The 19,705-nt window shown below is 53.3% G+C and overlaps 7 protein-coding genes across 7 annotated transcripts; 2 read left to right on the forward strand and 5 right to left on the reverse strand.

The window, feature by feature from the left end:
- Positions 1–680: 680 nt before the first annotated feature.
- Positions 681–7,345, reverse strand: PG998_008712 (uncharacterized protein; the record flags this gene model as incomplete). The annotated part of the gene is made up of 4 exons (XM_066875528.1): positions 681–1,950; positions 2,024–2,923; positions 2,965–6,003; positions 6,069–7,345. The coding sequence occupies 4 exons, from the start codon at positions 7,343–7,345 to the stop codon at positions 681–683; spliced, it is 6,486 nt and encodes a 2,161-aa protein (XP_066731473.1).
- Positions 7,346–8,854: 1,509 nt separating this feature from the next.
- PG998_008713 (uncharacterized protein) lies at positions 8,855–9,972 on the reverse strand (the record flags this gene model as incomplete). Its single annotated transcript, XM_066875529.1, has 2 exons — positions 8,855–9,533; positions 9,650–9,972. 2 exons carry the CDS (start codon positions 9,970–9,972, stop codon positions 8,855–8,857), a joined length of 1,002 nt encoding a protein of 333 aa, XP_066731474.1.
- Positions 9,973–10,996: 1,024 nt separating this feature from the next.
- PG998_008714 (uncharacterized protein) lies at positions 10,997–12,232 on the forward strand (the record flags this gene model as incomplete). Its single annotated transcript, XM_066875530.1, has 1 exon — positions 10,997–12,232. One exon carries the CDS (start codon positions 10,997–10,999, stop codon positions 12,230–12,232), a length of 1,236 nt encoding a protein of 411 aa, XP_066731475.1.
- A 323-nt stretch (positions 12,233–12,555) lies between these two features.
- PG998_008715 (uncharacterized protein) lies at positions 12,556–14,132 on the reverse strand (the record flags this gene model as incomplete). The annotated part of the gene is made up of 2 exons (XM_066875531.1): positions 12,556–13,239; positions 13,284–14,132. The coding sequence occupies 2 exons, from the start codon at positions 14,130–14,132 to the stop codon at positions 12,556–12,558; spliced, it is 1,533 nt and encodes a 510-aa protein (XP_066731476.1).
- Positions 14,133–14,507: 375 nt separating this feature from the next.
- On the forward strand, positions 14,508–14,968 carry PG998_008716 (Small nuclear ribonucleoprotein G; the record flags this gene model as incomplete). Its single annotated transcript, XM_066875532.1, has 3 exons — positions 14,508–14,669; positions 14,754–14,828; positions 14,897–14,968. 3 exons carry the CDS (start codon positions 14,508–14,510, stop codon positions 14,966–14,968), a joined length of 309 nt encoding a protein of 102 aa, XP_066731477.1.
- Positions 14,969–15,630: 662 nt separating this feature from the next.
- Positions 15,631–16,617, reverse strand: PG998_008717 (uncharacterized protein; the record flags this gene model as incomplete). Its single annotated transcript, XM_066875533.1, has 1 exon — positions 15,631–16,617. One exon carries the CDS (start codon positions 16,615–16,617, stop codon positions 15,631–15,633), a length of 987 nt encoding a protein of 328 aa, XP_066731478.1.
- A 590-nt stretch (positions 16,618–17,207) lies between these two features.
- PG998_008718 (uncharacterized protein) lies at positions 17,208–19,246 on the reverse strand (the record flags this gene model as incomplete). Its single annotated transcript, XM_066875534.1, has 8 exons — positions 17,208–17,238; positions 17,303–17,885; positions 18,060–18,179; positions 18,245–18,263; positions 18,317–18,339; positions 18,400–18,482; positions 18,543–18,601; positions 18,653–19,246. The coding sequence occupies 8 exons, from the start codon at positions 19,244–19,246 to the stop codon at positions 17,208–17,210; spliced, it is 1,512 nt and encodes a 503-aa protein (XP_066731479.1).
- Positions 19,247–19,705: the final 459 nt, after the last annotated feature.

The raw sequence follows: 19,705 nt of genomic DNA on the forward strand, positions 1-19,705 counted from the left end.
ACGACTAGGAATTGACATCGATATCACTCACCTCGAACAAGTTTATCTCAGCCCTAGGAAAGGCTAATGTACTTACAAGAGTTTCCCTACCCACCTTACATAATTAAAACGTGGGCATCGCATCGCACTTCCCGACAAGACCACTGAGGCGGCCCAAGGACCTGTCTTGCCCTCGAGTATATCTTGCTTGCGCGGCACAAGATAAGCATTTAATCTAGTCACAGACATGCTTGTGAGAACCTGCGTAAGGCAACTACAGCTTTGAAGGCTTCTGCCGACCCTGGATCATTTAAATCATGCATTCTCTGGCAGATCATGGCATATTTATCCAAACTGTCAATATGAGTAGGTATCTGGCACGACAACAGCTAGTCAGAGAGGTACACCATCTTGAGGTCGACTCAGCTTCAGAACATATGATTCTACGTACTTAATCTCAAGTCGACACCTCTTCGCGTTTCAAAGAAAGCACTAAGGCCCTACTATATTTGGATATGTTGTTCTACAGGCTCGTCATGCGATTTGGTCGTTATGCGCTTGGATCTTTACATTATGCGTCATACTTTCCAAGGAAATTCAAGAAAAAGATAATGAAAAAGTACAAATTGAGAGCAAGAATAATTCCAAAGGGACAAAGAACCGTACTCCAGCGCAAACCTGACCGATCTTACCCGGCTTTTCTATCCATCAACACCTTCGCCCTTCTTCACTTCATAGCCGTCCGGGTGAATTCTCACATGCTCCTGAGGTACCAGATTCAAAGGGCACGTAGTCCGGCGCCCCGGAATCGTTGGAACAACCTTCCCCCTCCAACTCTTTTTCTCAGCCATCAGTCTGGTCCAGTATGCTAACGAAGACTCCTTGGGATTTCGTTCCATACGCCCGGTGATGACAAGCTCGGCCTTTGCAGGGCCGCACCACGTATACGGCAGATCGTTCTCGGCGCGATCTTCGAGCCCATCTGAGTCGTTAGGGGCGGCAGTGAGCTTGCTTTGATCCGTAAAACGGTCGACCAGAAGCCATTGCAGGATATCCGGGAACTTCTGTGCCGCAATATATGCGGATCGAAACCCAGAAGAGCTCGAGTATGTGAGAGCCGCACCGCGTCGCGTGAAGAAGATGACCGAAGATTTCCGCCCGGCTTCGCAAGCTGCAATCAAGGCTGAGCCCGAAGGACAGCCCTCGCTATCCAACTGCACACCGGTATCCAACAATTCATGCGCCGTGGCTAGCGAGCCGTTTACCGCAACCAAGCACAAAGGACTCCATAAGCAAGATGATGGACTAACGAACCTTTCCAAGGCTTTGTGCCCGTACTTCCTGCGTGCCAGTTTAAGAAAGCTAAAAAATTTCCAGTTTGGCAAGCCTGCCGCGTCCCAAGGAATAGGTTTGCTATCCTCAAGACGTATGTCCATGTTGAGCAGGGCCGAAATAAAAGATCCTTCGATGACAGCCAATTGAAGAGCTGACAACGCATAGTGATTTGATGCGTGGATATCGAGACCCTCTGACATGAGTAGTGAAAAAGTAGCGCAATTCCCGCTTTCTTGACTTTCTGGTGCACGTGTGGAAAGGTGTAGTGAAGAGGAGCCGTCCTCATCTACAGCCGTCATGTCAGCACCGGCGTCGAGTAGCCCTTGAACAACTTGATACAGGCCTTTTTTGCTCGCCTCCATCAAGGGCGTACGATTCTTCCAATTACGACAATCGATAGCTGCACCTTTTTCTATCAAGTGCATTGCAACGTCGGAGACATTGACCTGTCTATACTGTATCGCCCGGAACAGGGATGTTTCCTGCCGTTGGTTAACAACGTTGATTTTTGCTCCCTTAGCAAGCAAAAGATCAATAGTCGACACGTTCCCTATTTCGGCGGCGACATGAAGCGGTGGAATCCCGACTCCATCTGCTTCGTTAACAGCCACAGATACAAGATCCTCTGTGCGAAGGCTGTTCACATTTCTAGAACAATTTGTCAAAGTCAGTATCCTTCATTCTGAAGTCACTTAGTTGGAGAACTCACGCGTAATGATGTTTGTTCTGTGTCAGATGATCCAACAATATTGTTAACCCCTGAATGCTATTCGTGCCGATCATTGTATGGATCAAGGCCGGGAATTCTCCAAGCAACGTGCCTCCCTGCTCCATGTAGTTTTGTAAGCCCTTTGGCAAAAGCCTATCCAGAACCCTTGATTTAGCATGGTGATCATTTAAATTCAGTATTCTGATGAGGAGATGCAAAGTTGAACAGATTGTTCGTAAATGACAAACAGGCCTTAACATTGAAACATGCTGATCTAACAGCCATTCAATAATCTCGAACCGCTGCTCCTCGATTGCTTGAATCAAAGGCGAGCAGCCGCCACAGCTGTACCGAACATTGTCCAGGTCGCAGCCCATTTTGTGAAGCTCTTGGCATAAAGTCAAGTTGTTTTGCTTGATAGCATCCTCGAGTGCTTCCGCGGTTGCCTTGCTTTGTAATGTACAAGCACTAGCGAAGGTTGGAGGAGCTTCTTGGGCATTGGTAATAGAACCGGAATCCATTGATTGGAGATATTCAATCAATTCCTTATCGTTGCTTTGGTAGGCGTAGAACAGAGGACTCAAGCCCGCTGAATCCAGTGACAGTGTGCAACCAGCTTGTACGAGGCAATCGGCAGCTTTGTAATGTCCGTATTGTGCTGCTAGGTGTAGAGCTGTTCTCCCATCCTTGCTCTTGGCGTTGGGGTCACAGCCCTCACGACAAAGGAAGTTGAGAACACTCAGGCTGTCTGTCATAGCAGCATAGTGTAGAGGCCTTAGTCCACTATCACATGCACAGTCGAAGTCTCGCAACAGACCATGTTCTGCGTAGAACTTTAGTACTGCGACTTGTCCACCATGGGCCGCAAGGTGAAGTCCGTTCACGCCTCCAAATGGTATACTGTTCATGTGAAATAATGTGCAGGTATGTTTCCAATCAACTCTTTTTCAAGTTCATCGGCGTGATATATTTGCTCCAAGCACTGAGCTGAGCCTCCGTACGAGGCAACGCATATCGCATTCCAACCAGCGGGGTTTGCTTTACACGGATCCGCACCATTGTTGAGAAGCGCGGACGCATATTCGAATCGACTGTTGGACAAATGGTGGACAAGGGCAGGATGTCTTTCGAAGTCGTTGGTATATAAGTCTGGATTGGCACCCTGCTCGACCAGTAAGTCCACCATCCACTCGCTTGCAGTCGTGGGCAGATGTATTAGTGCTAAGCCATCAGGTCCAGGCTCGTTGATTAGTGATTTGTCCCAGTATTTGAGGAGTATCTCGAATATTGGTTTTGCTGCTAGGAGAGTGGCTGGGGGTAGGCAAACGAATTGTTCCATTGCAGAAAGGCCATCAACACGTTGGTGAGCGCTGATCCCTTTCTCCAGTAATTTCTCCATAATACCTGAATCTTTTTCGCACGTGGTCCGTTTCAATAAACGGACTGCTGGTTGAGATGTACGAAATTCAGACCAAAATCCGGTTTGTTGCATGACTTGGAGTGTCAAGGGGTAAGCCCGCTGGAAAGTTGCATGATATACGCACTCAAGCAGTGGCAAAAGGCCAGATTTTCTGGCTTGCGACTCGTACGAGTCTAAGTAACCAAGTTGTAGTAGAGCCGTGCCAATTAATGTCACTGCTTCTTCGTAAATCGTGTAAGAGCGCCAGGCCAGAATGGTTGGGAGGAGCTTGGATCCAAATATCTCCCACATCGAGAATTTAGGGGTATCTTTGGTATATAGATGGGATAAGATGGCGTTAAGGTCATGCGGATCAAGCCAAAGCGGAAGGTATTCGTGTTCGACGCACGATTCCAGATAAACCTGTATTGGTGGTCCGTCAACGCCATGCGACTTGCAAGCAGTCGGATAGAGCGTTTTGAGTCGCAGTATAAGAGCAACAGTTGCTTTAGAAGTCAAAAAATGGAGAGGACTGCGTCCTTGTTCATCATAAGAGGAGATGCCGAGGTTTGAGTTGAGTAAGAAATCAAATATTTCCTGTGAGTTAGCGCGGAGGGCAAGTGCAAGGGGCCACGTAGGACCTTTCACCATTGCAGGAGTAAATTCGATATTCTCCATCATAATGGTTGCAGATGGCAGATTATAGTATCGAAGCGAACTAATAAACGGTGTGCAACCTTCTGCGTCGGCAGATTCCATCGCACTTGTGACGCTTTCAGCCTTCTGATGTTTGAGGATGATCTGGAGTTGATCCGGGTATATGGCCACCAAATGCATAATATTCTTGCCTTCGAGGTTCTGGTATGCACAGTTCGAACCTTTTTCGGTGAGTAATTGCACGGTTCGATCGCCCACGGCCAAATCTTGCGCTTTTAAGCGAGACCACAGATGCAGCGGCTGTTCGCCCGCGTCGTTGGTCGCCTCGGGGTCACAACCCGCTTCAAGGAGCAGCTCAATGATTTCCAAAGTGGACTTGTTCTGTGTTGCTTCCATTACCTCATGTAGAAGCGAATCCCCATCTTCACCCTTGAAGTTGGCAACTTCTACATGAGGTTGCTGGAGGATCCACTTCAACATTGGGATATTTCCAACTTTGACTACAGCGATGGCTTGTTCAGACATATCAAGCCTCGTATCGATCTCTGTCAGATCAGATATGAAATTGACTTGGTGATATATGGCTTCCCGCTGTGCAAGGGAGTGGAGACGGAGATGGGCAGGGGATTTGTCCACAATAGTATCAAGGGCTTTGATAAGTGATAGAAGACTGACACAGAAATATTCTGGTGTAGTATGAGTGTAATATACCCCTCTAAAGAAGTTGAAATACCTAATTGCGGCTTCGACGTCTTCCTCGATGAGTTCTGCGCCGGCTAGGAGTAAGGTGGTAGGCACGAACAGCGCCTCGACAATTCTTGCCACATGGAATGCCACGTTGACTATCCCGCAACCATGGAACGGGCTGCAACACTGAAATTGAAGCGTCACCCCAGCTTGCTGCAAACATATGAGGATGTCTCGAATGGGGTGCAACTCAAAGCTCGTAAAATGAAGGTGTGGATGAAGGTGTAGCTGAAACTTTTCACTGTCGAGAAGATCATGGATAACAAGTCCATCATCATCGGGTTGATAAAAGGACCACAGCCCTTGAACTGCGCATTGGATTGTGTTTCCCACGGGACTTATGATGTTTGGGTTGAGGTTATGACTGAGTAGATGTCGACAAATCTCCGGGAACGAGAGTGCAGCAGCCATATGTAATGGCGTGAAGGCTGGATGAGCCACAAGTTCTAGCATTTTTCTCTTTTCGAATGGTGCAAAGTACACGAAACCAAGATTGAATGTAAAAGCCAATGCCCAAATTGTGTATGTTGTCGTCCTAGCGGGGCTAAAGAGAGACTCTGCGAAAGAAACAATTTCCGGATTCTCCCAATGTGAGTACACATAAAATATCCAATCGGTTGCTGCGAGTCGATGTAGCGAGAATTTGTTGCCCAATTCCTCCATGTGTGCAAGGATATTCTCAGTACCCGAAGGAATGTCCTTGAAATTGTCAAGTTGGAGATATTTCAAGTATTCGATCGTCATCAAAACTTCGGCGCGAGATTTCGAAACGTAGAATTCTTCCAGATCTGATCTCTCGGTCAAGCTACCCTCGAGGAACTCCAAGACCGAGAAATGAGAGAATTCCAACACAGACCCATCCGTCGATTTTCGCAAAAGGCTGCTGCAATACTTCGTGATGGAGCTTTCTCGTATGATGGCACTCGGCTTCAACGTATTGCCTGCGCTCGGAACCGAAAGTAGCTCCCTCAACTGGATAATTGTGAGAGGTCTCCATGCGTATGCAATACAGTTGAGAGCCAACCCGACCATTTGTGCTTTGGATTTAGGAATCCTTTGCAGAATGCGAAGATAGGTTTCATCAAGGGTCGGGGGCAAGGTGTCAAGTGCGTCGCGGCACTGTTGGTCCGAGTCGCACTCGGCGAGGTGGTCCAGTTGACAGGCAACCCATCGAAACCTGGAGATAAAAGTCAGCGGGTCAATGATATACAAGGAAAACAACAAGACGGTAGTATAACTTACATTCCCTTGGCACCTTCCACCAATCTTTCGAGTATCTCTTCTTTGAGCCCCGGGTCGTCGAGGCGTAATTTCCGTCTTCGGATCCTATCCGCGAGCTGTGCTCTGACGTATTCGGACACATCTTCCTTATGAGCAGCAATCTCAATAGGTACGCAGATCCCTTCAAGAAACTCTCGAATATTGTCTTCATCCCGGCTGAGCAAGGCCATCGATACATTATGAGTTGCCTCCGGGATTGCAGTCAAGGTCTCGAGTACATCCTCTGCGTATTCGCCGCACTCATCAATGCCGTCGACAATCAGAAACACACTATCGTATAGCTTGATCATCTGTTGCAGGACGCTGCACAGCGAATCGATACTTAGTGCCTTAGGCAAACCGCCTTGAGAGTTATGATACCGGTGGTGTTGCTCAAGTTTGGTGTAAGCCTCTTCTTTCTGGATGGCAAGCTGGTATATCAGAGCTCTGAGAATTATCTCTGGTTTGTGCGTATCCTCGTTCTTGTAGTCGCAGAAGAAGAATACCGATGCGGTGGACTCCGTGCTCCTGTTCAGAGCCTCTTCAATGACTACACCAGCTAGCACAGTTTTCCCGGCGCCCGGTATGCCTTTTAGCCAGAGTTTTGAGTTGGGCGCTGATAGCCAGTTCTGGAATTCAGGAAGTCGCGTCAGCCATAGACCTGTCCCCGAGTGGCGCAATCGAAGACTCATGTCGTAGTTACTCTGGGGATTTGACTGGAGGTAATAGTCTAGGACCTCGCGTCGCTCCATGTCTTCGTGAATACGACTGGTGATCTTGGTGTTATCCTTGATTGCGTCGATAATTTTCTCAGTGTGCGCTTTACCTTGCCCCAGGAGCTGTAACATAGCTTCCATGGAATCGGCAGATAACGCAAACGTTATGGTGTCCTTGTGTCGAGACAAGTCTTTGATAAATTCCTCGATACGTCGCGTCGTGAATGGCCACATGGCATTTCTGAGTGCTATGCTGCTGTCGTATTTGTTCAATGCTGCCAGAATCTCTTGCAGGGTATCGTTGCATGCCTGAATGTGGTGTATGCGGAATCTGCCGTCGAACGTTCCGTTTTGGAGAGCATCGGCGAGCTTTGACAAGCTGGTAAGCGTGCCATCAAGCTGGATGACTTCGTTGGCCAGTCTTCGAATCTCCTTCTCCGCATTCTTGACAGACTTGGCGTACTTCATGAGCCGATCGAACACAATATCTGCCAATGTGACCAGGCCGGCAATGCCAGAAGCGATAGACAGCGGATCCGCCATGATCAGGGACGGAAATGGGAAGTAGGCCAAACGAAAGAAGATGAGAGAGATACAAGGCGAGAATTACGAAGCAACCTAGAAGCTAGCTCACCCACGCACGCTGTGGTGGATGAGGTCGTGCTTCCAGTATCAGGGGAAGAAACTGACGACCAGATAAGTGGTGAAGGCTTCTGGATGACAGCTATAGAAACAGACAAACTGAAGGCTAGTGCCTCAGTACCAAAACCAGTATGCGACCTCGATTGATCCAGCGAAGATGGCGAGCCTCTTCATAAATGTCCCCATCGACCACCCATTCTCGAAGCCAAGCAGCTGCTGTGTAACCCACGGGCTAACCCAGCTTCCCCGCCCAATGCCATCATGACCAAGACCATCAAGACCAGAAGGCAGTGATGACAGCTAGCTATTGGCCCTTAGCAATTGCCATTGCATGGCTTGCTGCGATTGCAATCTGGAACAGTACTAGGGGTATCTCGCTGCCTCGTAGCCTGCTTGGTGGCAAGGTGCAGCAGTTTGCCTTGTGAAGTGGCAATGGAAAGCCCGGCGGTCAGTCTGTCTGCCTTGGGTGCCCGATTGGAAAGGCATACTCATGCTCATGTTCTGCATGTCGAATGCGGGGCAGAGAGATTATCAGACACGGATCGACCATTCCATTCAATTGTCGGTTCTGCCCTGCTCGTGACAACTCGGTGTTGGCCTGCACTCCATTGGCTGCCGGCCCAAAAAAAGGGTAGGAATTGGCACACCTTCCAAGTCACTTATGTGATGGTTTGGCAAATGGAGCAGATAATTCTGCCTTGGGGCAACCCAGGCAGCCAGGCAAACCGAACCATCGACCCTCACGATCGCAAATGGTGACGATCGGGAGCTATTTCCCTGCAGTCATCTATTGACCAACCAATCATAAACATAGTCGGACATTCTTGGCGCATGGAGGCTGTTTCGTCCCTGCTTGGATGATCTGGCACGAATAGAGAGAATGAGCGAAAAGGACTTGCGAACACACGAAGAAATGACACGTAACTGCCATAGTGAGCAAATGAGTCTGTAATTGGCAAATGTGTATTGCAAACCTCTATGGTATCATCGGTCTTCTCCCTCCATACGACAGCAACACCCCTCCAAAAGCCAAACCCGCTTGCTAATGGAAACCCTCCAATCGTAAACAAAGACCGCAAGTCTACATCTTGTCTCTCGAGGGAGCGAGGGGAAGAGAAAAACAGAAAAGGAAACGCCGCTTTTATAGAATGTGATGCTGTGGTGGTATCATGTGCGAACGCGGGGAGACTTTGTCGCCGTCATCCCCTCCTAAAGCACATATCTGAATAATACCCAGTACGCCTGTCATCAACTGTGTAGTATGGGTGGGTGGCGGGATAATCCCCCCTTTAGATCGCTGTTGCGGGCCTATCTTCCTCGGCTAATTCCCCTATACCTCCTAAACCGATCTTATAACGAGTCCGTCGCTGAAGAAAACAAAAGAACGATGCAGAATTTCAGGCGCAGCTCTTATTGCATCGGGGCCTGATGCCTGAACCGGATGGGCTTGAGCTTCATGTGTATCGTCTTAGGGTCGAACCTGTTCTCCTGCGGGTCCCAGAAGGCCGTGACCTCGACCGTCAGTATCGTCTTCGGGCCGACGACCTCGACCATGCCACTGACTCCGATAGAGCCCCGCGGCGGCAGGTTGCCCGCCGGCTTCCAGCTCTGCCCGAACTTTTTCTTGAAGCTCTGCCACGGGCCACTGGTGTGCTCCGCCATCAGCCGGACGCCGTAGACATCCCGCGCGCGCGGCGGCGCTTTGTCCGAACCCGCGCCGCCCGCCTTGGGCCCGGGTCCACTGGGCTCGGGGAGGTCGTGGATGAAGGCGGAGATGACGCCGAGGGTGGCGGCATGGAAGTAGATGACGCAGTTTCGGGTCCGTCCACCGATTGCGTCTTGGGGGAGGCGTCGGGCGCTTTGGGTTGCGCCTTGGCGAGCTGCTTGCGGATTTTTTCCAAGGGGGTATCTAGGGTTGGTGGAGCATCTGTCGGGGCGCCGCGCGACTGGGCCTCGAGCCCGAAGTAATTGGTTATAGAATTGAAGTTCTGCTTGCATAGCTCGGTGGTAAATGCCCAAGTGGACAAAGTCAAGGCCTTCGGCCACAAAACATTCTTCAGTCTCAACGCCAAAGTTGAATCGATCTCTTCTGTAGCGATAGCAATGCCTTCGTCACCGAACTCAATCCTAAACCCAATTGTACGTCAACATCACACCCCAATACGAACCCACTCGGTACCGATAGGAGGAATCGCTAGAACTTACACTTGTCTCTCAAAGGTAGGTGGCGGCCGGTACGGGAAATGAAAGTCGAGCCAGTACTTCCGTACCTTCAGATCTCGGCCGAACCGTTTCAGTTGCGGGTGGTTTGCGATCGCCATGCGGGCCGACTCGGCAAGAGTCTTCCTGATGTTATCCATCGCATCCTGATCCTTGGCTATTTTGATAAACATCTTCCATTCCGGATCGGAGCCTTTGTACGGCGGCGGCTGTACCATCTGGGTCGTTAATGGTAACGGGATAGTAAACGGGTCAGACTCGTCTTCCTCCAGCTCCTTCTTAAGTTGCTTGCGCTCCTGGGGCGACATGCTGGCGACCTCTTTCTCGAGCAGCTTGTTGAGCAGGCCCCCGTGGTTGTGGTATATATGTTATAGGCGACATAGTAGGCCATGCATGCGCCGAAAAAGTGCCATGGCTTGAACAATTTCCGTCCTATTTTGACCCGTTGCAGGCGTATCGTCTCGGGTTCCGGGCCAGTCTTGACTTTGGATATGTGCGAGCCGAGCGCCCTGAGGCTCTGTCGCGATCGAAAGAGTCCCAGCATATTGGGCGATTCCGGGTGGCACGCCTCGATGGCGGCCGGGCAGATGGGAGGGAGCGAACTCGGTCGACGGGCTGGCGGTGCGAAGTCGGGTCGATATGTGCGTAGAGTTGTCGTGCGCCAGGCAATGCTTGCTAAGCCTTGGCTTGTGTCTTTGAGATGGGTGGGGAACAAGAGCCAAAAATGACGTTGCCCAAAAGAAGTTGTACAAGAATGAAGCAGATGCGAATGAATGCAAAGGGAGAGCGAAACAATATCACAAATGAAAGGAAGAAATTGGGCGTAGATTTGATTGCCAATTCTTGTTGGTCAAGCCAGAAGCCTCGATCGGGTGCATCCAGCAAACGTCCTGGTCTCGTCTTTCGCCGCCGACGGGCCGGTGACAACGGAAAAGAAAGAAAGGGTCAGGAAGACCCTTGTCAGTAGCGCCTGTTCGGCCTGGAGTTTACCTGGACTTGGGCTGTTGGCTGCTGATATTGGAGGTGGGTGGTGACTTCTAGACACAACGTTGGAATGACTACAATGCACGGTACCTAAACACAGTGTCGCTAGTTAGGGAGGTCTGTGCCACCAAACCCAGCGAGCTGCGAGTGTGGCTGATGCGTGGATTGATTGCATGGCTGGCACATGAAGCTCCATACCATCCAGCCGACCTGACGTCTGCAGCAGCTTGCTTTGATTGAGGTTGTTGTTCTCAGTTATCAACCAATCTGAGTAGAATAAAACGTGCTATACCGACAGCCACGCTCCATCAAACCTGTCGGTATCTCCTCTAGCTTCATTACCCCAAGATGAAGTTCTCCAACTTCCTGGTCCCGGCTTTTGCTGGCTTAGCCGTCGCCGACACAGCTGCATCGCAACCGTCCACCGAAGCCTACATCCTGCGCGAGTCGCGGCCATCTAAGGACGCATCATCATCATCACCCTCCATCTCCTCCAACGCCGTCCAGGCCATCCTCTCCAGCCGCCTGTCTTCCGACGACAGGCTATCGCAGGACATTCCCGAAGCCGACTACGATGTGATGAACCGGTTCGGCAAGCCGTCGGCCAAGCTGTTCGGTGACGACGACAGCGCCGCCGCCCATCAGCTCGTCCTTCTCTACAAGGGCGTCGACGCCGCCAACACCAAGGCCCTGAAGAAGGCGCTGGGCGCTTCCTCCTCGCCGTCCTTCACCTCCCCCTCGGCCCTGAACTACTTCCCGTCGGCGAGCCGCTACAACACCAACAAGTGCAAGTTCGAGGACGCCATTGATCCCGCCAAGGACGCATGCTGGCAGGGCGTCTCGCGGACCCAGTACCTCGAGATTGACCTGTCCAAGGACGCCAAGTCGACCTCCGCCGCCGCCCTCGCCAAGAACCTGAAGTCGCTGCAGTCGCTCGCCCAGAGCGGCAAGATGGAGACCCTGATCCTCATCCACCCGTCCGCGCAGGCCGCCGGCTCTTCCGAGGAGCTGCGCCGCCGCGACCTCAAGACCGAAGTCGTCCTGACCGACAAGCAGACCGTCGCGACCACGAAGCCCACCTTCGCCGCCGCCGCCGCCGACAAGAACGACAAGCCCAAGAGCAAGACCCTGGGCACTTCGCCCTCGAACCCGCACCCGTTCAAGGACGGCAAGAACAAGAAGGGCGGCCTGCTGCCGGCGTGCTTCACGACGCAGAACGCGTGCAACACGGCGACCAACAACTGCACGGGCCACGGCATGTGCGAGAACAAGTGGAAGGCCGAGACGGGCAAGGCGTGCTTCGCGTGCCGCTGCCTCGAGACGACGGAGAAGGACGCCGACGGCAAGTCCAGGGGCCTGTTCCGCTGGGGCGGCAGCGCCTGCCACAAGCAGGATATCAGCACCCCCTTCTGGCTGCTCGCCGGTCTCACCCTCGTCCTGGTTTCGATCGTCGGCTTCTGCATCAACCTGCTCTTCCAGGTCGGCGAGGGCCGCTGCCCGGCGTCATCGGCGCCGGCGTCTCGCGGGGTGGTTCCAAGTAAAGCAGCGTGGAAGAAGGACACTCGTGATGGAGGGAAAATATAGATGCATTGGTTTCGTATCACACAAGAAGACTGGAATAGGTGTGATAAGCATGGTGGGAGAGAAGCATGACCGACTGTCTAGTGTAGAGGAGGCGGAAAGCATCACAAACTCTGTTTTTTAAAGCTGCCCCCTTTCTATCTATAAGGGTAGTGTATCATAAACTGTACGGATACCGGGACGGGTGCGCAACAGGCTGCACCTTTTAAATTACTTATGTATTTCATTTTTTGAGCAACTCGAAGACAATGCAACTGATTTCGCTAGACTCTTGACGTTTTGTCGATTGCAATAGGGGTATCTCTTTATGTGCTCATTCTATCATGTTACATCTCCATCTGATCTGCCGTTCTCACCGGCGTAGCTCCCAAACTTTCTAGTCCCCGTCCGGGAGTATCGGCAGGTCTCGCCTGCTCCAGCAAGGACTTCGCGGCAGCAACGCTGTCGCCCGTGTTCTCCTGCTGAGCCCCCTCGCTTCCTTCTGCCGCCGTACCCGTCGGCCCGCCCATCAAAGCCTTGTAGCGTTCCCCAGCGTCGTTCAGCAGCTTCTGGACCTCGGGCTCCCTCCTCTCGATCCCCTCCCGCTCCGTCCGCAGCTCGCTGATGTGCGCCCGCATCCGCTGCAGCTCCAGCTGCTTCCGCCCCATCTTGGCCTTGAAGTCCTCCACCAGCACGCTGAGGTCGGGCAGCGGCGTGATTTTGGGTGGCACCTGCAGCGCGCGCCCGTCCGCCCCGAGCCGACGGCGCTGCTGCTCGCGCTCCTCGGCGAGCCCGTCCATGCCGGCGCGCGTCTGCGCCGACTCGTACGCGGCGCGGCGCTCGGCCTCGCTGTCGTCGCTCGTGTCGTCGCCCTCGGCGCCCTCGGCCGACGCGATCAGCGTCTGCATGTCGGCGCGCCGCTTGCGCCGCGCGGCGCGCTCCGCCTTGCGGCCCAGCGACAGGCCCCCGTCCTCGACGAAGAACGAGTCGTCGTCGTCGAGGTTGTCGTCCGCCACCAGCCGCTTCTCCTTCTTTTGGCCGAGAGGGTCGACTCGGCCGGCTTGCGCGACAGCACCGCCAGGTACGAGTCGCCCGCGCCCCGCTCGTCGTCGTCCAGCGAGATGAAGTCGTCGCCGCCGGCTTGGGCTTGCGCGGCGAGCCGCGACCGCCGCGCCTTCTTCTCGAGGATCTCGGCGTCGGTCAAGACGGCCGTGGGCTGGGGTATGAATGCTGCATCGGCGGTCGTCATCGTGGTGTCGACCACCGTGGCGCCTTCGAGCTCCGAGGGGTCGAGCGACATCTCGACGTCGTCGTCCTCCGCGGTCAGGTTGGCGGGTGTATTGGGCGTCGAGTTTTGTAGTTCGGACAGGTACTCCTTACTGTACCGAGGCCGGTCTTCGTCCGTCTCCATGGATCGCAGGGGTAGCCGGCTGTTTTTGGTGATGCCCTTCTTGTAGGCGCTGTTCTCCGTCGCGGCAACAGCGAGCGGGTTGGCCTTCTTTGGTGTATACGGCAGACTGGTGCCCCCGAGCATTATAGAATCGCCATCGTCGTCATCTCCTGTAGTAGCTGCGCTGGGGCCAAAGGATAGTCGAGAGCTCGAGCCGCGCTTCTTCAATTTGGATGAGCCACCGCGTCCGCCCAGTGACGGTCGAATTCGCAAAGAAGCACCGCCACCATCTTCGTCGTCTTCTGTCGAGTCTTTCGGTTGGTTATCGGTAGACTCATCGTCAGCAATGTTGGTGCTTTTCCGGAGTGCGGATTGCTTTGCGGGTTTCCTGGACTTGAACGACGCCTGCAGAGGGGGCGGCTCTTCGGGGGTGATGTCTTGCGCTATGGTGTCATTGGTGCTTTGTGTTGTTTGTTCGTCGTCGTCGTCTTGCACCGTGATCTTGCGGGCCACTTTCCGCTTTGAGCCGAACATTTTGACACAATAAGGCAACCGGTAAGGTAAATAATTACACCAGTTTTATTATCTCTTGCGACAACAACAAGAACGGTAATGTGAGGTTGGAAGTGATTGAAGCCGGGTCACTTTCCTTATCGGTTCCACTGGCTTGGGCAAGCTGTTTATCGATAAGATTTAAGCTTATCGACCTGCGCGTAGGCTGAGGCGCGAGCTTCAGTCTCTAGCCTCCAAGCGGTCTCCAGTGGGATGGGAATTGAAGCCTTGCAATTATTAGCCAATCGACCAGCTCCAACATCCAACCAACACATACCAGCCAGCGACGTTCTTGGTTTGGTGTTCGACCACGATTGATTCTTTCTCTTCCGACCACTTTCATTACACGACGCTACAATGGCCCCTGCTCAGCCAGAACTCAAGAAGGTTGGTGCTCGCAAGATGCCCACTGGCGAACTGCCGCAGGAGCTAACCTCTCTACTCCAGTACCTCGACAAGAGGCTGTTTGTCCAGTTGAACGGCAGCCGCAAGGTGATCGGTATCCTCCGAGGCTACGATGTACGTCGCGATCCCTCTTGCCCTTCGATACGACATCCGTCTCTCGCCCTCTAGTCGAACTGATGCTAACTTGGGGACGCCCAGGTCTTCCTGAATATTGTTCTGGACAACGCTGTCGAGGAGAAGGAGAACGGCAACAAGGAGACATTAGGCATGGTAGTACGTACTCCCTGACATATCGAACTGTTGCTACGTGAGACACACCCGCTGACATTCTGACTGCGCAGGTTATCCGTGGAAACTCGGTCGTGATGCTGGAAGCCCTCGAGCGCATCGGTGGCGGTGACCGCGACAAATGAGCGACGTGACTTGGCTACGAGTGGAGTTACGAAAACGATTCGCCAGAATAGGGCACAATCTTGATACCCCAGCGCCGGTTCTACATGACGACACCAAGGGCAGTCCGTGGGTTGGCATTTAGCAGTCATCATCCACGATTTGATTCGGACAGACAAGAGGGCGTTAAGCCAATGGGAAAAGCTGTTGCGTTCCATGTACGTCAGACTGCTAAAGAAAGCAGCAAATTGAAGAAACCAAAATGATAAATTGCTGAAGCCACAAGCTATTGTTTGCTTATAAGGGTCACCTGATTGTCTCGATGCATTATATATTCCAAATGCTATCAAGAAACGTGCTCCATGACCTCCATACCCAACAATACTTAATCGTACATTCACCTTCCCAAGTGCCTATCCTTCACACTAGCTAAACCATAAGCTGGCTTCTTTGGCTAGGAAATACAATGTGCCCCTTTTGGTGCTTCTCCATCATGCCCCCTCAAGTGTTACTCAAGGAGTCAAATTTCCCGAAGTTTCGAACGTGCTGCCTTTCAGGTCAGCTAGATGGTGCTGATATTTTCACCATATAGAACCATCCCCTCCCCAGTCTCATCTTCATGGCGAGAACGCTGCTCCCGCCAGATCCTACCATGTCGTATATCCCACCAGGATAGCATCAACGCCTACTCCGCCAAATTTGCCAATCCCTGGTTCGCCTTGAGTGTCTCAGCGTCATACTTGAACAAGAAATAATCTCGATCCAGCGGCTGCCCCATCAGCATGATCCCCGCCTCCTCCTCCGCGGTCATGGCGAAAAACGAAAAGAAGATGCCCAGCTTCAAACACGCGTCGTTCCCCGCGTTTCCCCGCACGTCTCGGCTCCGCTGCCCCCCGGCCTCGAAGCGGTGGTACACGACCCCCAACGCCCTCAGCGCCGCGGTGAAGTCGCGAGGCTCGGCGCACGGGTTCGGCGCCAGCGCGGCCACGCGGTCCCACTGCCGCAGGTCCCAGAACTGCACGCGGTTGCCCTCCCTGACGCGCAGCCGGTCGTCGCCGAGCGTCCCCCACCGCTGCAGCAGCTTGTCGGTCCCCGCCGCGCCCCAGTCCATCAGCACCAGGTTGCGCACCTTCTCCGTCGCCTCCTGGCTGCCCGCCGGCGGCGTCGCGCCCCATGTCGCGCCGTGGCTTAGGCGGATCTGCTCCCGGTTGGCCTCGAGGCACTTGGCCCCCGGCCAGGTTGGGGTGTTGTCGCGGATCTTCCGGCTGTCTTGCAGGAGCTGCCATAGCCAGTCTTTCATCTCGTCCTCGTCCTCGAGGATTTGGCTCTTGGCGTAGAGGCTCGTGTATAGTGTGTCATTGCCCGTCTCAGAGGCCTCTTGGGCCTTGCGGTGCTTCTTGTTGATGACATGGTAGCACTCCGCCTGCTTCATCAAGGCAGGCAAAGAGGTGTCGGCTCGCTCGTAGCTGTAAAAGGGCGGTTCGCCGCGGAACACGGCCACACCCATGTCGATGCACTCCGCCGGCCCATCGCCCGGTTGTGGTTGGTAGTTGGTTAGGTTGCAGGAGATGGCAACGTAAGTAGGCGGGTGGTGGGAGATGGGGAAGGGTCTCAGTGGTTTTTGTGGAGGACGGGCCGTCCGCCCCTTGCTGGCAGCTGTCTTCTTGGCCATGTTGTGTGTATTCAAGGTTATGTTATTTGGTGTATGTTGGTGTATGATGAAGGATGACTTAAGTCGTAGAAGCCAAAGATTGTCGTATTAGTTTAACAAAACAGAAGAACAACTCAGTCCTTCGGGTCAGGCTCTTGTTTATACTGCTAAAGAAAATAATTGATAACGTTTCGGAGATACCCATGGTACTAGTACTGCTGGTGGACTCGATAGAGTTCCAGGGGTACCATAGCTATAGCAAAGTATAGCTGAAAGAATCGCAAGACCCGTAAGAAAAACAGGGGAAATCAAAACTGGTTTTATGGCAGAGCAGTTCACAGAGATCTTTCATACTTGAGCTCGCCTGATAGAACCTGTTCCTCTATCAGTTGTCTCTCGAAATAGTTGGATAATAGCTTTGGTGGTTTGCCATTTCAGTCGATGCCCCTGAAATCAACGCAGGTTAGTGGCACATGATCCCGATTCAATATACTCACGGTGTTACTACGGCATGAAAGAGAACAAAGGCATGAAGTTGACTACATGGAATTAAAGTTTTCATCCCCCAGAAGTTTATCTGAATAGATCGTACCCGAGTTACCCGCATCCACTCATAACGGTTTGCGTCCATAGACCACCCGCCTTTAAGCCTCGAGTCAGTAACATTCCCCAACTTAAACAACACCAAGAGCAGCAGGCGACTTACACAGGGTAATGGAAGTGTATGCGCGTGTCGTTGATGTCGCGGCGCACGTCGGCGAGGAAGACCTCGACCTCCTCGGTGGACATGCCGAGGAACTTGGTGAAGAGGGAGATGCTGATGCCGTGCAGGCCCTCGAGGATGTTGGTGCGCTGCAGGACGCCGAGCTGCTTGTGCGTCTTGTCGCGGGTCCAGGGGTTGCCGGGCACGGCGAACTTCTCCTGCGTCACGTCCTCGAAGCCGGCCTCGCGCATCCAGCGCTCGTAGTGCGCGCTGTTGAGCCCGCTGCGGCCCGTCGGGCCCAGCGCCTGGTTGATCATGTGGTTCCAGCGCTGCAGCGCCGTGCCGTCGAGCGTGCCGTCGAACGAGTCCAGCTTGACGTAGTAGTCCTGGAACTCGACCCACCCGCCCGGGTTCAGGTTCTCGTAGATGGTCCGGAACACGCGCGCGAAGTCCGAGATGGACCCCACCATGTGCCGCGCGTGCACGTAGTCGAACTTGTACGACCAGATCCACTCGTCCTCCAGGTCGTCCACCTCGAACCGGCAGTTGGGGGGACGCTGTCCGCGGGGAAGCACGGATCCGGTTACTCGAAGGGTTCCAAAGCAAATCGGAAGGCGGGCGTTGACTTACTAGGCTGGCTGGATGGGGCTGATGTCGGTGCCTAGGACATCTGAGTTGGGGTGCTGGAGCGCTGCCGTCGAGTGTCAGTTGTTAGATGGGTGACATTGGTCTCGTGACCCAGACGAAATGAGGATCTCACCGAATTCAATTGCCCAGATCCCTGTTCCGGTGCCCATGTCCAGCACTCTGACCGGGTTCTCGATCGGCGCTAACGCCAATCTGCCCTTAAACAGTTTGGTGCAGATCTGATGCTGGAGATCTACAAACGGTGTAAGCAGCGTGACAGCCCGGGTGGTGAGCCCAGTCCAACGAGCAACGACTTACCTAAACGTGATTGTTCTTCCTGCCCAAGGGTTAGTCGACGGGAATCGTGAAAGGCGAGTAAGCAAGACCTACAGCATCATTCGGCATCCAATATTCTAGTTGCGATCGGTGTTAGCACTGCAAACCCATCAAAGACACGGGTAGGTAGAGCTTACTCCCTTCCTTGTACCTATGATACGTCCGGCCATTCTCCTCCACGAACTCGAATATGCTGGATGCAACCGAGGCCGTGGACGAACTGCGAGATAGTCAGTGCGAGAACAGCTGGTTGAAAGGCGCCCGCAGGCTCATCACATACGGGCGCGACACGTCGCCTAGCGCCGAATCGGCGTCGCTCTCGTCCAAATCGGTGTCGACCTTTTTAATCATTTAGCATGCGAATAGGTTTCAGGTAAGATTGGCACTGACAGTGAAGCCGAGGGCAGCATCCATGAAGCTTGACGCACCCGAGCCGTCGCCATCTTCGTCAACAGCTTCCGCGGCAGGTAGGACGTCTTGCGCGGCGTGGCTTGTCTCATGATGGGCCGAGGAAGAGGCAGCGACACCGGTTTCAAGGTCTTGTGGTGGTTCCTGCTCGGTCGGTTGCTCCACAGGCGACTGTTTGCTGGCCACGGAAGGGGGCGCCGATGCATTTCCCAAAACGGTGCTGGATTCTCGAGGTTGCGACGTTTCCTCTGATTGAGCAGCCGAGGATTCCTGCACTGTCTGCGACACCGAGCCGGCTGGCTCTACTGGCTCATCGGCAATGTCTTTGGAGACGGCCTCCTTTTCACTCTCCAGCGCTTTGGGCGGCGCGTGCTGAGAGTGAGCATTGTCCTGGTGAGGGGCCGTATCGGCCGGGATGGTCGGAGCTGGCTCCTGCGACTCGTGGGGTAACAAAGTTTGCGCGGGCGAGACGGTGCTGTCGGCCCCAGGCTCTCCGGCTTGTGTGGATTTGGCAGGCTCCATTGACGATGCGCGTTTCTCGTGCCGGTTCAGGATGAAATCTAGAGTCGACTTCATTGCGCATAGAGGTGTAGAGTCACTTAGCCCTCGGATTCATGGAATTGAAGGAAAAGTATTGCAGGAGGAGTTTGTTGACTGTGCCGCTGACTCCTTGCGTGGTCGTTCCAGCTTTCTCCCAGTCCGCCTCCTCGCTTGCTTTTAGCGCCCGCTTCGGCTTGGCTTGGTGGCTGCATCTCTTGGTCCCAATCGCTCGGCTCACAATTACACTGCATCATTTGCGACGTGTTGAATGCAGGTCAGACACTCGGATCGGGTACACTTGACCCAGACAACAGAAAAATGAGTTTAACCGCATCAAAATGACTTGCAAGTCACTTGACCATACACGTGTGTGCACTGCGTGCATGTCTGTCCCTCGGGATTAACCAAGGCCGAGACAAGCCATGCAGCGGATAAGTCATGCCGCCGGCTCTGGGCGAAGCTAGATCAACGGAACTTGAAGCGGTACTGACGGTA

Source organism: Apiospora kogelbergensis, assembly GCF_038363985.1.
Source record: "Apiospora kogelbergensis strain CBS 113332 chromosome Unknown utg000005l_segment0_segment0, whole genome shotgun sequence".
Lineage (NCBI taxonomy): Eukaryota > Fungi > Ascomycota > Sordariomycetes > Amphisphaeriales > Apiosporaceae > Apiospora > Apiospora kogelbergensis.